This window comes from Neodiprion virginianus, chromosome 5 (genome assembly GCF_021901495.1).
Source record: "Neodiprion virginianus isolate iyNeoVirg1 chromosome 5, iyNeoVirg1.1, whole genome shotgun sequence".
NCBI lineage: Eukaryota > Metazoa > Arthropoda > Insecta > Hymenoptera > Diprionidae > Neodiprion > Neodiprion virginianus.
In genome coordinates, this window is record NC_060881.1 from 21,122,555 (window position 1) to 21,140,269 (window position 17,715).

A 17,715-nucleotide genomic window follows, 5' to 3' on the forward strand; every position below is an offset into this window, starting at 1 on the left:
GAACTGTGTTATGCCTGTATGGGTTTTATTTTACACACGTATATCGATGGCCATGCGAATATACATGTGTGCCATTAAATAGTTGAACTTGCGCAGTAGATGTCGGCGCTTAAATTTGAACGCTATTTATTAGGGTGTGCCAAAAAAATTTATTTTTATTTTTAAACGCGCATCAAAATTTCGGTAGAAAATCTCAAATAGTGTGAATTTAATCTGTATTAATATAGTTTATAAGTCAAGACATGTACGAGAAGAAAAAAAGTCCAAATTTTTCTGATTTTCCTTACGTGTTATTGGAATGGAAAAGGGGAAAACCAATATAGGCATCTCTAAATATCAATATTACGAGCTCACATTCGGATGAGATATACTATTTGAGATGCTCTACCGAAATTTTTATGCTAATTTGAAGAGAAAATTATTTTTTTGGCACACCCTACTATTTATTCACAATTGTTTTATTGGACATGGTACTTTCACTTGATATTGATTAATTTGCGTTCTGTGTCAGTATTTTCCCTGTCTTTTTCTTTTTTGAATCATCCGGAATGTCAGAAACTATTTGTACATGGAGATTTCGCTGCAGAAGTCCAATCTCTCTTACGGATAAAAATCTCAATTTGAGGGTGAATTCGTACCCCCACTCATAGATAATGCCAAGTTCCCGCAAGAAAAAAGTCGACGGTTTGAATTCACCCCATACTTGAGGATTTTCCGTAAGGGCTGTTATAAGTTGTACGAAGTCTGTAAAACATGTCTTGTTTGGTTTCGTGTTTGATTCTTTATTTTTTACAAAATTTACTTCGAAACCCTAAGAAACTCGCTTCTCAACACTTCCTGAGGAACCAAACTGATATCTAAGCTGGAATATGGTACAGAATTAAAAAAAAATTCAAAATGCAATTTCAACGGTTTAGTTCAAGTCTTTAAGGAGGTGCCCTTGTCGATTTCGACGTTGACGTATATATTTCCAGATATCGAAGTCCACGTATCTCAAATTCAAAATGCAATTTCAACGGTTTAGTTCAAGTCTTTAAGGAGGTGCCCTTGTCGATTTCGACGTTGACGTATATATTTCCAGATATCGAAGTCCACGTATCTCAAACGCGAAAAAGGGCTGAACAGCCTCATTCTATACGCAATTCTGAACAAAAACACTCAACTTTTTCGCGTTTGAGATACGTGGACTTCGATATTTGGAGATATACATATACGTCAACGTCGAAACCGACAGGGGCATCTCCTCAACACATTCTGTCAACAAGTTGTGAGCCTTTCAGAAAAACAACATAAGAGGAACAGGTTTTTTTTTAACTCAGTGTGCGAAATTCGATTTCTAATACCTGTTGGTAGTGTGCGAAGTGCCCGATTTACGCGCAGTAACTACTTAGCGCAATGAATGTAGAGAATGATTTACTTTGCACACTGAATTTCGTAAATCGAGTTAAAAAAAAATAGTATAGGATACGCGTGCGCGTACGTGATCCTCGCACTCATGTTTTTGTTACCCTCACCTGCGAGAATCACCTACTTCGCGCATTTGTATCGTAATGTACGGTTATGCAACTTCCAATTTCAAATAAGTATAGTTATGACGTACCGAGTCATGGGAATATTCATTTCTGAAGCTGCTATTAGCCCTAATCTGGTAATGCATTTCAGACATCTTTTTCTGTAGTTCATGTAATTGCTACATATCCATAATAATAATTGCAGTCACAATAACAACGATAATATTGTCTGTGTTTTGGAATAACAAATCTGTATCCAATGTACGTTTTTATTTATTTTGCATACGGAATGCCGTCAGCAAGTTTGGTACAATCATCGTTTTACAAGGAAAGTTCCTGCGTCGCCTGTTTATGCGGGTCATAATCAAAACAAAAACAGAATACCAAACCGAACAGAAATAGAATTTCTTTTCAAATATGGTTCAGTGATCTTCTCGTCAAAAACAAATCATGTTTGTATTACTTTCGATTAAGCAACGCCTTATAATAACTGATCAGGTTCCGCTGAAAAGAACATTTATAGGGTAGGAAGTAGCCTTCTGATCGGTTAAACAAATCCCTATGATTTTCAGGGTCGAAAATATTTGATCAACAATTACAGTGGACAAAAAGTTAATCCACTTCAATGATTATTATTTTGCGAAATCAATTGCCGTGTTTCATCGAAAGGAAACTGGGGGTAGGTATTTATGAATATATTATCGTATTTATCATCTTGTTGTACACGTCTTTCATAATGGGTGAAACGTTTGCTACAGAGTGTACGTGACACGGTGAATCGAAGCAACAGAAAATGACTACACGATCTGCTTTTGAACATAGATTATAAATATAACTGTTTGACAAAGATAAACGATGATGGATAGTTTTCTTAAATTAGTTTCATGACAAAAAGGACATATTTGGGCAACGGAATGGAACATGTATTCTGAATACCGGTCAGCGAGAGCGTCATAATCGTTTCTTACGATGGTTAGATGTATAAATAAATGAAAATGAATATAGCAACTGAACAAGATAACGCAAAGATGACTAGATAGTAGATGGATTGATATACACACGAACAGACGGACATAAATCGAGCATGGTGTTTGATATACGGACAGTAAACAAGGGTACTGATCACATTATTCACTCAACGTAAAAAGCAGAAGAAAGGGAAAAATGAAAAAATCGTACCAAGAAAAACGAGAACAAGAGAAGGGGAGGAAAGAATGCGAGGAATAGCGTGAGGGAGCCCCGTGCTGGCAACTAAAGAAAGGTATGTGAAAGTTTTATTGTCGATTAAGCCGAAGGAGTTGATAAGTGATCGAGGAACAATCCTGATTATCGGTGTGAATTAAGAGGAAACAGAGGGCGACCGACAGAGTCAAAGCAGTCATCTGTCAGGGTTATTATAACCTATCGTACCAATCGAAATGGTATGTATTTTTTTTTTTTTTTGTAACATCCTAACTTAAGAAACGGAACGCTGCAGGACACAGTGTCGAAAGGTTAATAAACGGGGTGAAAATATACGCATTAGCGATAATCGTTGGAGCACAACTCACCTCTATAACCTTAATTCAGTAAACCACCGTCGAGTTACATCTTTCCTTTTCTTCCTCTATTTACACATGTGTACATGGATTTGCACACACTCTCGGGCGCATAATGCGCCTGACGTTACGCCGTTATCAGCCAGCCACCGAATGCCGAAAAACGGCAGGTACTCTATCAGTCGAACCGTTGAATAACACCGTATTTTTTTGTCGACTCGGTCACAGGGAGCTCAAGAATTCACTCCATGACGCAGATACTCTCGGCCATCTTTGATCCCACCAACGCCAGCGCCAACGCCGCTGCTCGCCGCTCGCACTTGCGCCGTTCGCCCCCCCCCCCCCCCCCCCGTTCCTCGCGCTAGCGATCGTTTCCCTCACCCACCGCGACCCGATTCTACCTCCACCTAGCCCCGAAAACCGAGTCGACAAACTCCTGCCCCTGCCGCCTTGTCCTCCCGGCCCTCCCGGCAACGTTCGACGCGACGCCAGCAATCGGAATAGAATTCACAATCAGCATTCTAGGTGTATGGTCGGTGGCTGCAGCGCAGGCGTTGATAAACCGTCGTCGTGTTCGATATTTCAATTTTCAAATTATTCAGCTTCAAGCTGCTCCTTTGACTTTCCGTCCGTTCGCAGACGCTCGCTTATATTTTTAATTTCAAATTCGAGTTGAAGGAGTTCGAATCGCAACTGCACTCACCGACAGATTTTTATTCACATCGTAGAAATACCTGTTACCGGCAATATTAAACTTGTCCTCCGATTTGTGTTAAATATATTTTATTTGAGCACTAGACAGTGAAATCTACTACAATCTACAAACAATAGTATTACTTACTTATGCATGATAATGCGATTCGAGTAATTTTTCAAACTTTGTTTTATGTTTACCGTTATATTAATCACTGCACTTTATGCGATACCTGTCGCAGTGTTTTGTGTTGTACTCTTAAATATACATATCTTCAGTCAATGAATATACTGCCCTGATCGGCACTGGTTTAACGCATTTTATGTTACATAGTCCCATATTGGTGTTTGAAATTTCAGAGCAACTTACGCTACGCACGGGTGTCGTCTGCTATTCGTTTAGATAATTAGCGATACGTTAGTTAATCTGAAATTGAAACATTCGACATCTCGCGATCAGTTTAACCAAATGTGACTATGGGGGCTCGTTTTATTCGTCTCGACACCGACTGCTATTTGAGTCATAAGAGGATCCTCAAAGGTTCGACACGGTTATCATCCGCTTACTGTTTATCGTACGATTCGTATGTAAACCAGGTTATTATTGTTTATGTATTTTTATTTTGCTTTCCATATGTATCCACGCTTCAGAAACGCCGATGTTCGATACACACGGCAGAAAAAAACAACGAGAGCAGATTGTCGCTGATACAAGGCAAAGTATTTATACTTTTCAATCATGCAGCCTGTCGTATGTGCACGGTAATATGTATATGAAATGCGTTGGCCGTTTGATTAGAATATTCTACAACGATTCGATTTACATCTAAAATCTACGTCTTTATCCAATCGACAATAATTACTTCGAACAGTTCTGACAAAATTATTTTATACGCAACTCTGTAAACAAGCTGACGTGTACATATTACTCTTTTTATGAAATATTGTATCTATAGATACATATTATTTATATCGATGTATAAATTATGATAACTCTTTATTGAATATAATACTATTGGATATACCGTTAAACTTCGGTATATTCATCGCTAAACTTTAAAACGTTACACTATATCGATGGACCCCAATAAAATTCACTTCATTTCAGAAAGGCTGATTATAAAAGACTTAACATTTAACTTCTGCGTACAAGTACAGAAGATAATTGTTTCAACATTGGAATCCGTAGAGTTACTTGGATTATAATCGTCACGCCAAAGTTCAATCTTTTGTATTTAGCCTCTCTAAAGTTGAGTGATTAGAGGGCATCGACATATTATTACATACTGTACTGTTACCTTTATCATTGTATGCACAATAATTATGCATACTTTGACATATATCACATGCTATATTGACTATCGTGTTGCAGACGGAATGTATCTAGAAAATAGATAATACTTTCAATTTCGTTTTCATTTTCTCTTGTTACTTTTCAAGCTATAAAAAATTTGAATCTCGTTCTCGAATCGACCAAATGATCACCGATATTAATGCCAAAACCAAAATAATGCAAAACTAGAGTACCCAACAATTCCTTGACTGTACTATATCGTGTATCGAATAGTTGAATAAGAAACGAGAAGAATCTGTTACGTATAATACCAAAACATGGAAGCTCTGGTTCAATGAAATTTTTTTCATGGAGATTGCAGAATTTTTTTTCCATCGTTTCTCTAAAATATCAATCGCGGACGAAAAAAATACGGCATTGGTTAGAGACGACGGTTCTTGCAGGACGTCTTATTGCTATACATTCTTGATTTTCTTATCAATGTTATCGTTATCATTGTTATTTACTGACTAGATTTTCTTACCAGCTAGTACTTTCTTCGGTTTCAGCTAATTCACTTGTATCATGTATGATACGCATTATATTGTATTCACGTACATAGTTAGTAAATTCAAATTCTCGTCTTTGACTTAGTTTCCTTAGTTTTTTCTATCATGTTATATAATTCTGTTAAATAACTTCTAGCGCGTAATATATCTATACTTTACTTCTTGGCTCTACTTTCCGACTCGACTCTCATTTCTCTTGACGATTTCTCCTACGTCGATTCGCCGCTCCCGCCGCCACTGTCCACCAGCCCACCGCCAGCACTTACTGCTTGAGAAGAGTTCGACGTGGAAACGTTCACCGTACCGGTTCCTTGAACCACGCCTTGAACTCCCTGGAACAGTTTTCCCGGAAAACCGTGCAAAAGATCGTAGGATGCAGGGGTTGGTGGTAAGGCGGTTGTGTGCGCATGCGGCGACTGGAGAACAGCAATGACACGTCTCAGTTCCTCAAGAGCGTTGCCTATTCACCAACGAAGAAAAAGAAAATTGTTTTTATTATTTCGCTTGCGGCTAGATATACATTACGCAAAAATTCACTGCAGAGATATATTAAAAAGAAATAAATAAAATAAGAACTTCACCTTGCATGAGTATGTAATTTTTTGCCAAAAGCAGGGTAGCGATTTTCGATAGCTTTCTCACGGACGGACTGTGAGCATATGGTATAACGGAACGAAGTTCGTCCAGGGCGTCGTTCAGGTCATGCATCCTGCGGCGTTCTCTCGCGTTTATGTTCAGACGTACGCTTTTCCCCTGTCTTGTTGTTTTGGTTTTCGAGGGACTGCAATTCAGCCGCGATACACCAGGTCTGAAAAATAGTATCATTTTGTAACGATATCATGAGTTCATATGCAGATTCCTTCTTAGGTGAGGACTCCGCGGTCCGTTTTTCTTTCGGTTCTACGGGAAAAACGTGCTACCTAACATTATAAGTCCTTCTATCAGTCCTAGAGATGGTGAATCAACAAGAGAAATGAGAAAACTCAATCGCAAGCTCCCGAAATTTGATGTTGAAATCGCGAGGTGGACGATGCCGGCCATTTTACAACACATTCGCAGTTAACACAATCTGAGAATTCTTTTAATTTTCTGCATCATTGAACCGTCTTGCTCCGAAGCAGAATACTAAAGAAAAAGTGCATCATACCTTTCGTGGTCGGGTCTATTCTCGTCGGACAAACTGGCCGCAGATGACTGCGGCTGCGGCTGTTGTTGGAAGTAAAATCCACCGAGACCTACGGCTCCCAGGGGTGTTCGTCGACCCGCTGTTCCCTGCGGGTGTTCCGATGAATAGCCTGTCGACGAGGATAGCCCTGTACTTGGATGCGAGGCTCCGGGGGGCGGGTATACCATCGACTCAAGTGACCCTGTTCCCTGAGACGGCAGCTGGTGCTGGGAAAAAATTTGTCTAAATGAAACGGAGATCGGAAAAATACCAACGAAATTGGACGCGTTCCAAAATCGAGATATTTCATCAAGATTCGCAGGGCTTTTCAGATCTAACGAATCAGGGTAAAAAATAACTGTAAAGCTGAAAATTGCTCTTGCTTTTAACGTTATAATTTTTCACAGGTACAGTCGTTTGAAAATTCAATTACAGCGGCTCGATGATCCCACGCCCATGTTGGATGGGCCGAAGACCGTTGCCAGGTGCCTTGTTGAATGTGAGCATCGTGAGGACCACCCTCCCTGCGATCGTCTTCGTCACCCGAGCTGCTTTCACCGTCGTAAGATCTCATTATTCAAAAATTGACTAAGGAAAACAAGCGAGAGGTGAGAAGAAACGAAGGAAAACACCAAGGAAACGAAAATGACTCGATGGAATATATCTTCTGTAATGCTTAACCCTTCTGAAAACCAGTGTCAACCATCTGATCTGAAACAAAAGACACACAGAATAACTGAATTATGTTATTTGCAATAAATAAGAAATTGTTTAAGGTAATTTGCCTATTATTATTTTGTTTTTACTCACCGCCCCGTCCAGTTCTCCCTGATTTTTTCATCTGATATCTTGGGTTATTTATTTCTTTCCGTTGCTTTTATCTCGTTTTCTTATCTTTCAATTGACTCGTCAGCGCTGACAATTTGCGATAGTAATCAGAATTGTATTTGCATTAGGTGAAAAAAATAACCTTCACCGCTGTAACTGATGAAATAGCCTATTGGGGTTAATCACAGCCATTTTATCCGTGCTCCGCACGCCACCCTTCAATAATAGAACATCACAGTACACGGGAAGGATAGATATATAGATTGAGTAAGATAACCGCGAGTCTTTTGCGGATCAAAGTCTCGTTAATTTCATGTATGTGAATATATAGGATATTATATACCGCATGCATGTAGATCACTTCACTTTCATTTTGATGTAAAATTTTTGTCACTATCATTAATGTCGTTATTGCTATCGTTAGATTTACTTAATACTTCATCTTTTTTTTTACATTCGAATCAGCTCACGGGGTGCTTCGTTTAATCCTGATCCTTACAGGCGGCGCGCCTAGGTTCATCGAACGCATTTCAAGATATTTTATTACCAAGTACCGCGCACTTATAACGGGTTTTTAAAAAATAATTATAAAGAAACTGAAATAATGTTCAAAGGATTCTTCGACACCCTGATTATGATTATGATTATTGTTATGATAATATGTTGTAAATTAAAGAGAGTAATGGAGAGACGAGGTTTTGGCGGAGCGGCACCACGGCAGGGTTTATTGTTGTGTGTCTTTTCCCCTCCCTCAGGCCTCGTCGTTTTCCCCACTCCACGGCATCGATGACGCAGAATTAAATAAACCAACCCCCTTTATAGTATCATCTCATTCGACCAGAGAGCGCTTGCTATGCCACAACGAGACGCTGCGCTGGACCGACACCTAGCGTCACCTACACTAAAACTTATGTACCGTCCATTGCAAGACGTCTATTCAGAAACAGAGATCACTTACCGACTGCGTGATAAACTCGTGTTTTTTTTTCCTCTTTCGTTTTTGATAATAATTACACCTACTCGCAAAAAAGAAAATTTGTTCCAAGTCTTACGATTCAAAAGAAAGGTGTTTCTTTTTTCTGTTCACCATTCACAATGCCTTTTGAATTTTTTATTTCTAGTATTTTTAGATAATTTGATGTATAACATCTCTATTAATCGATGTCAATATTCATTTGTTAATTATTGTTATTACATCTCGCATATATACGTGACTTAAATTTTTTTTCTACTAATTCTTCATATACGACACAAGTTAGAAATTGACCGCAAATTCAAATGTAATTACCGATTGTTTAGTAGTAGCCGATCGTACGATGATCTTCACAGAAAAAATATTTTTGCACCGTAAAATCTCACTCTACGTATATACACGAGTATATATATTATATGTATAGAAGAGAGTATGTAGAATAGCATATAATACGCCTGCATAGGTTGTACGCATGAAATCGATCGTAGAATGGTTCGTTCAATACCTACTCATTGTTCCTCACGCATCTGTCAATATATACATATAATATTTATGTACCCTTATACATATGTATACGTGAGCTTATGTCACATATGTACGTATACTTGTAAAGTGGATTTGCACGCATGTCCATTGGGAATTTAATTTACGGGGAAATATTTGATAAAAATTATGCCTTTATTGTTACTACCGTTGTTTTTATTATTAAATTTTGGTCGATTTTTTTACTTGCTTCATTCAAGACTTCACTTATCTATTCATCACTATCAATACCATTCTTTTTTTGTCATTGTGAATCAATAACTTTATCATTCCCAATGCTTACATTGTGCACGTGTAATATTGTTCTGTTTCGAAGTTTCCTTTCTCATTTTTTCCCTTCCCTTTTCCTTCACTTCCAATTTTAACGGGATCACAGCCAGTGATCGGATATATTTTGGGACTGGTGACTCGTGATAATTATAAGAGGTTGGTGAAAGGTAAGGGTGTTCAACTTCCCGGCGTGGAGGTTCAGCTACGCTCCATTTCCTGAACTGATTGTGACTGATTCTGCTCATTAATGTACATACATGTTGAACACGTTTGGCTATATGCAAAGAGATGGGGGATTAGTATTTTCTGTAGCTGTATCAAAAGCGAGAAAAAGATGAAGTTGTTGGAGGGAGAGTAAAACCAGAAGGATTGTTCGTCAAGAGCCGGTAGATTGATCTTTTGGCACTTCAAAAATTTTGTTCTCTAATTTTATAGAATCACGATATTACAAAATAGATCACTGACAATTATGCAACATAACATAAATGTTACCGATGCATCTTTTTGGCATATCTGTTTGACAATTATTCCCATGTCACATAAGGAATGTCGATATTATTATTATTTGTACTTGTATAACTTGTTTGTGAATATTAATTTGGAAGAAATAAAAATTTTTCTCAACACGTGTGAACACTATATTTCAATCTTTTAATTTTTTAATCTCTCATCTATGGCTATCTCATCCGTAATTACTCTATCGACTTGTTCTGAATTAAAAATATTGAATCTTTGGAATCATCCCGAAAATGCGTGAATAAAAATTTAAATTAGAAGCTGCACGTGTAATAAAAAGATTCTAAGATGTCGCATGATCGATGAATTATTATAAAATTCGCCTAGAAATATCTCAATTTCGGAAAAAATCATTTAAAAGTAAAGAAACTTTTCTGCGATGTTTCGAACATGTTCAAAACAAACTGTACATACATTATACATGTACCTATCATTATGATCATGTTTGTTAGTTTGGATTCTTACCAAATTATTAGACCAGGAAATTAAATTTGTAGACGAAGAAGACTTTTCTATTTTAGCAGAAGAATTCTGGACATAGCGAAACAACATACTCGTAATATTCAGTACGAATTCTCAATAAATACTTTACCAACATCCACAACGATTAGAATTAATCTTCTCCTTTTCTTTTTCCGTTCATCATCATTAGCACAATAACATCAGATCGTCGATTATAAAATATCGAAAGCCAAAAACCGCTCTATGCACTACAGGACTATAATAATCCTAAACCTTGTTATACCCACCTGTGCACACGCCTCGTATCAATCATCACGCGATCATAGGTAATTAGAAGATTTCCCCTTGAATTTCTTCTACCATACAATTTTACGATGAATTCTACATGTACCATACCTCCAGTAAAACGGATATGTTGCGACGTCGGATTTTCAATCTCCCTGGCTCACCGGGAGAGGTTCACCAAGAACTTACCGTGTTCAAAATAATTCGGTAACCGGCGCTGAAAACTGGAAAAAACTAATTTTGAAAAAGATATCGCGAAATGCTGTTAGGTGCCTGGTGTGACCAACACGCCTCTCGTCGTCTGCTTCGCCAATCCTTGGCTATATCCTTCTCTGCCAGATAGTTCATTACCGTGAAGACAGGAGGGGTCAGTTTGGGGAGAGAAAGAACGGACGCGTGAAACGCTACGCGATTTACCATTTTAAAGGAAACAAAATACTCAATTCGCTCTTTGCGATTCCAAATCAAAATGCAAAATAAATTTTAATACTAATGCAACCAGTTGCACTCTGAACAACAGGAAAAATTAACTCAAAACAAAAGGATTGTTCGAACGCTCTAACCGCGATAGCACAAAAGGTAAACTCATACTGAAATGGAACAAAACATTATTGCTCAATCACGTTGACCGCAATCGTTTTCAATTTAACTGGGGCGCTAATCGTCACTAATTCAAACTGAATATTAATTACGGCGCTAAACGTCAACGAAATACACAGGATTACTAATACAATCGATACGCTACTCGCAGCGACAGCAAATAATTACAATTGCGCTATCGGCAAGATGCTCAAGAGCGAAAGAATACTAATTCTCAATTAAACGATCTTGAACTTGACGCGACTAAACGTGACTCAACTGAAACTCGAATATCCTTTGAAGGAAAAACAATTTTACACCTAAACAGAACGCTCATTACACACACGGCGAGACGCGACTAGACGAGAGTTGACACTTTCAAAACATGCTAACACGACTAGACGAGGTGCCGAGGAGTTTCGTTACACGCAATTTACAAACGAAATGACTCTACTGAAAAACCGTGACTTTACTCTAAATTTACAGTAGCCAAAAAGGACCCCATGCGTCACTGCGAAACTCAAGCTACGACACCAGTAAGCACGAAGATTGGTAAACGAATTTCTAACACGTTACTTGCAAGTTTAAAATGGCCAACCTTTAGTCAGTGTGCCGAACTAGATCAGTCTCAAAATTTTTTCGCGAGAAGGAAATTAGCGCTTACCGCTTCGCAACCGCACCAAGAATTCTTTAACTCAATTCTCGGACGTCAGTTCCGCTGATCTCCAATATCAAACGCAACAAACTGTACTCCACACCACGTCTCTATGCTCAATTTTTAGATTTTTATTTTGTACTCGAATATCGCCAGGACTAGGACTCGGAATTCGAACATAGGTGTTATTGATCGCGAAAATCCCCCGGATCTAATTAGCTCTCGGATTACGAAATTCTTAAATTCTAGCTTGTAGCTAACGTCGAGGTCCGCTGTCGCGGAACGCTGATTGGCTGCAGGACTCTCCGATGCTCCGTAATTCGTCAGTGGTGTGGTGACGACTTCGCGATGCCGGGAGACACTGGTGTTTTGCGACGAGGCTACGGCTCGGTGGCCAACAACAGGAATCTCGTCCGCCTTTGTTTCCCTCACAGCAAAGCCCTACGTTGGGGCTCTCTCCGTATTCTCGCGTGAGGTCCTCGCATGGAGACTACACAAGAAGCATGAACTCTTCATGTAAACAAATCACTACCTGAGATAAGATGGCATTGGTGTACCCTATGCAACATAGACAGTAGAGGCAGTATAAGGCGGTGGTAGTGAAAACTTTCTACGAATCACATTGCAAGATCATCGATTAGTCCATCTTGAGCCTTCCTGCAACCAATGACACTTTGGTACAAAAGGAACACTAGCGACGCTACTGGTACAAAAAATAAACCTAATGTGAACAATTACTGTGACAAGTTTTGTCAATTCGCCAATTTGACTTCGTGCTCCTTGTGTAGTCTCCATGGGCCCTCCGCTCGCGGTGATAGTTGCGCTCTCGTCGTCCTTCCTTCGAAGATCTCTGCCACTCGCTATCACGTGATTTTCTCGAATTCGCCGCAGATTCCACGTATGGTGTCGCACGTACTCGAAAACAAAGATGAACAAAAATCCTGAAATATTTAATTCGCTAGACTGTACAGTGTCCCTGCTCACAGTTTCGGATGCGAGAATCTCGTCCTGGCGCTCTTTTTCTACTCTATCGACGTTTATTATCGCGAAATCCCTACTTTTTGGTTCCGCCTAGGATTTGGGGAACATTTTGTAACATGTATTAAAAATGCCGCGTTACAACATACGTAGTAACATATACCTATAACATAATCTCGGTTCGCAATATATAGTGTATAGATTATTTGCAGTTGTACACAGTACACACAGGTATAACCCATAGTCTCGTACACACTGCTATTACTACACATGTATCTTTATATGTTACAGGTAAACGACCATCCCTGGACGTGTAACTCTGAAAGCGAAAAGGTTGGTGGTTGGCGGGGTGGAGCAGGTGGAGGGGGAGGGGTACAAAGGATTATGAACATGTATCCATATGATCAGTTCGTATTTATGTATACATACTTGATGGTGTAAAACATCTACACTATCATGTTCGTGCTCTCCTGCACGTGGTAAATATACATATACATTACATATACATAATTGTATATATATATATATAGACACACACATACACAATGTATGTGTATAGTACACGTGTACTACATGTATGTTATACACATGTATAATTATCTATACGCTTTATATGCATTTGCACATATATACTGCGGAGATGGGAAATGGATGATGAGGGGGTGGAGGGTCGGGCGTTCCACGATGTCAAAGGATGGGGTGGGTTTTTCGGATGGTAGGGAATGGATGGGTTGATGGTCGGGGGGGGGGGCACCCGTTTCCCAGGCAACGGGGCTCCAACATCGGCTTATACTTTACTCTCCCGGTCCTCTCCTTATATATATATGTATATATAGATATATATACAATATACATTATATGTATAACTATACATATACATGTGTATACATATATATATATATAAATATATATATATATATGTATATTATATATAAAATATATATAACACGATGACGGTCCGCGCGGCTCGCGAGTTCGCGCGGGAGGCAGATCAATACAGCATCGCAACTGACGGTAGGAGAGTGGAGCTCCCGGACCAAACACAGCCTCCCACCCTACCGTCGCCCCCAACCCCTCGTGACTTCTTTTATCCACCCCCGAACACCAACGAACGTTCGAACGTACGCCTGGGCATCAGGGGGCACGATTCGGTACAGTCGAAAACAAAAATATTTTACTATGAACTCCCCTGCTTCCCGAACCCCGCGTTTTCATCCCCGCCCCCTACGTCGACCTTCAATCTTAGATCTTCTATGCCGAAAGACACAACAGAGACGCGTCTACTCATACGCGAACCATAATATAGGTGTATAAACTTTACGGATCATTATTAGTGTAGCAATATACCTGTACAATGATTCGTGATGTTTTATATTATAGAAATACGTAATATCTGATATTGTTGTTGTTGTTGTTATTATTACTAATACAGTTATTAATATTAATACAATTATCATTACGGTTATTGTTATGATTATCATATAAATTGTCTGATTTTTTCCCGCAGTATAGCATTTTTTTTATTTTCCCTACTGCCAGCTCGTTGTTGCCGTTGTTACAGTTTGCTAATTAGAACAAAAAAAAAACAACATTTCTAACCGTACCTATTGAAATTCTCTAAAGTTTTCAAGGATTTTCTCAAAATTCTTAGAGATTTCATAACATCTGACCTGCTTGAATAACGAATGCGAACTAAGTGAATTTTAATATCATAATTTCCCTCACGTTGTTTTTTATCTCGCTTCTCGACTGCAGCACACGATAATTTATATCAATTTCAATGATCGTTGAAATTTGCGTTATGTGTACATACGTTTATCATATGTACCTACTACACACAAATATGTGTATGCGTATACACGTTCTTCGCATACGTATGGGAAGCCTAAAGATACCCGGTGGGGGGAAGTGACAGGCTGATTTTGACAGGATTACGGAGGCTGCCGGGGGGGGAGGGAGGGGGGATGACCGACTGCAAGCCGTTTTTCGTGATGGGGAAGATGAAATTGATGATCCCAGTGATGCACGGATGCAGGGTGAAAGTAGGAGCTAGTTGATGACCAGTTTCGTTCAGACTCCCCCCCCCCTTTCCTGCCCCAAAATGCTCCCCCTTCCGTCGCACGTAAGAGTGGAAAAGAAAAAAGACGACGAAAGGTCCTTTTCCTTACTTAAACCGTGTCGCTGGTTCTCTTTCTTTCACGCACCCTTGTTATACTCGTTCCCTGCAACCCTCCAGTTATATATCTCTGTGCCTAGGTTACCGCAGAAAAGCAGTTTCTCCAGAACCGCCCGTAGTAAAACAGCGGACAAGCTTATCCCCCTCCCCCCGCCTCCCCCGACGATATTGAGATTTGACGATTCATCATTGCGAACGGTTTCATCACGCGTGTCTAAATATATCTATATGTGAATTTATATGCGGATTTATATCGTCACGAGATAACTTGGGAAAATTTTCAGTTCCGTTTCCAGTGAATAATTTTTTCTTTCTTTCAAGCAGTTATAATAAACGTTAATTTTTTCCTACGTGTAATCGTTACTTTAACTATTTATCGGATCTAAAATTACTCGGATGCATGACGCGGTGGTGTTATTCCTTTTTCTGAAGAATTTTGAATGATGCAATATTGGTATTGTTATCTTATGACACCCGATTGGTACAAAAGAAACAAGCGTTATACGAGTATACAAATGAGAACATAGCGGGTCATCGATCTATGCGATTATACAATCGAAGTATTATTGTTACGTTGTAGATTGTTGATTACAAGTGTATAATACAGCATAATGTGTCACACGATATTGATAAAAATCGAATGTCTATGGCCTCATGGAAGAAAAAAGTTGAGGATGCCAATTTACACCCAAGTTGAGAAAAAATCATGAAATCAATATGAAATGGAAAAAAAAAGAAGTTGGTGCAAAGATTTTTTTTTTTTTTTCGTTCACATGATATCAAAGATTGCGAGAAAATGAATAGGAAAATCAATGGCTAAGGTTTTCGTTTTTTCGAAGATAATGCAGACAGATTGCTGAAAATCGGAAAATTAAACCGTATAAGAGTCTTTTAATACATGTTGCTTTTCCTTTTTTTCCCTTTTTTCTTTTGTTTTCATAATTTTAGGATTTTTTCTCTCTTGCGCTCCCTTATCGAATAAATCAAAGTGTGACTATTAGTCAGGTAAATGGACAACGTCTCCTCACACGTATCACGCACATATGTATATATATTTTATGTAAATAAATGTGTCAGATAGATTATACCGCATTTAGTTATGCAATGTATCAGGCACGTTCTTGTGTATAATTACGTCTGCATACAAGTGTGCCAGAATGAAATTACGTACGAAACTATCGACAGTATATACATAATATAACGTATAAACACCTCTACCCGCGTACGTGTGCACATACAGTTTTACACACATGCATACATGGCACAATATACCTACAGGTTTCGGAATTATAGTAAGGTTAGCGGATCGATGGAGCAGTGACGTCACGGGGTGCGGAGGCTGCGTTACCATGGTGACCGCCAACGACCCGGACACATTGTGCACCTCCATCCCCCGCCCCTACCCCCACCCCCGGCCGCCACACTCACCCACGCACAACCACCGTAAGCTTTATTCAATTTTATATCTACCGTTTCACACTTTACACCCGCGGACTTTCCGCCTTCTTCGTTAACCACGAGGCGAAGTTACACACACGTACGGGATCGCATACATGCATCGATATACCTGTGCAATATATTAGCTTGTAGCGCGGCAAATCCAAAGGTAATTAAACATCGGGTAACTTTGACACAATGGCGTTGATTGAGTAGAATATTCAAGAAAGAAAAATAATGTCAACGCAATTACATGCATGTAACGGTGTATATTTGAAATCTCGACCTGTGAATTGAAAATTTCATGTTTATTGGGTGTGCGATTCTCTAGCAGAAAATACATGCGAACACGCACGAATATGTTAACAAAGTGATTTTCGAACTGTATGTATGATAAATAGGTAGGAAGTCAGTCTCTCTTTGTGATCATGTGCCGATACTTTTTTCCCCTCTTACTTCTACCTCTCCGTAAAATAATCTTGTATATTTGTTGACATATATATGTAATACTGCTAACGCAGTGTTATTTCATTCTTGCAGTGTGCAGATATGTATACCGGGGGTCTCTGGTGAAAATGCCGACTCCGAGCCACGCTCACTACGATACAATACATATATAATAAAACACGGTCACGCAAGCTGAGCTTATGTGATTGATCGTGATCACTCGTTTCCCCGTTTCGCTTCTCTCTACACACGCATTTGCTTCGTTTTTGCCGTTATTTCTTTTCGTCCGTTGGTTCCGCCATTCATTTCTTTTCTTGTGCCATTTTTCCCCCCTCCTTTTTTCCTTTCGGGACAGGAGAAGAAACTCTTCAGCGTCAGGTTCATCTATATCATTTTCTTTTCCATATATATATATGTATGTATATATATATATATATCTTTCTTCTCACCAACAATATTTTTGCCAATATCGACCTCTTGCGTATAATATCTCACCGCGCCCCGCGTTATATACTCAAAACGCACACGTACCTATAGAATATAGTATATCGTATATGTCCACCGTACAGGCATGTATGTATGTACACGTTTATTGAGACGGATAACCGCGCACTGTTATTTCATCCTTGCAGTATGCACATGTGTATACCGGGAGTCTCCGGTGAAAGTGTCGACTCCGAGCCACGCGCACACCGCCAGCGTCACATGTGTATAAGTTTGCGTCGTAGCGTTGTCCGTTACGTTCGGCTCACGTAAAAGTTGTGCGTGTGTCGACGCTGGCGGTGCGCGCGTGGCTCGGAGTCGACACTTTCACCGG

General features: G+C 39.3%; 1 protein-coding gene and 1 long non-coding RNA gene across 6 annotated transcripts; one reads left to right on the forward strand and one right to left on the reverse strand.

Moving 5' to 3' along the window:
- The first annotated feature begins 1,803 nt into the window (after positions 1-1,803).
- Positions 1,804-13,203, forward strand: LOC124306460 (uncharacterized). The gene is made up of 4 exons (XR_006908627.1): positions 1,804-1,963; positions 2,084-2,190; positions 2,270-2,772; positions 13,130-13,203. It is a non-coding gene; the product is annotated as an uncharacterized LOC124306460 (long non-coding RNA).
- On the reverse strand, positions 4,083-8,335 carry LOC124306459 (class E basic helix-loop-helix protein 23). Of its 5 annotated transcripts, none has more exons than XM_046767220.1 (5): positions 7,560-8,335; positions 7,183-7,460; positions 6,732-6,970; positions 6,166-6,392; positions 4,083-6,044 (listed from the first exon to the last, which is right to left on the reverse strand). In XM_046767220.1, the coding sequence occupies exons 2-5, from the start codon at positions 7,321-7,323 to the stop codon at positions 5,794-5,796; spliced, it is 858 nt and encodes a 285-aa protein (XP_046623176.1). In that variant the 5' UTR covers positions 7,324-7,460; positions 7,560-8,335; the 3' UTR covers positions 4,083-5,793. The 5 variants fall into 5 exon arrangements, with proteins under 5 accessions (XP_046623176.1, XP_046623175.1, XP_046623174.1 ...); XM_046767219.1 differs by having other exon boundaries at positions 6,732-6,976; positions 8,032-8,333; XM_046767218.1 differs by having other exon boundaries at positions 6,732-6,976; positions 7,921-8,333.
- Positions 13,204-17,715: the final 4,512 nt, after the last annotated feature.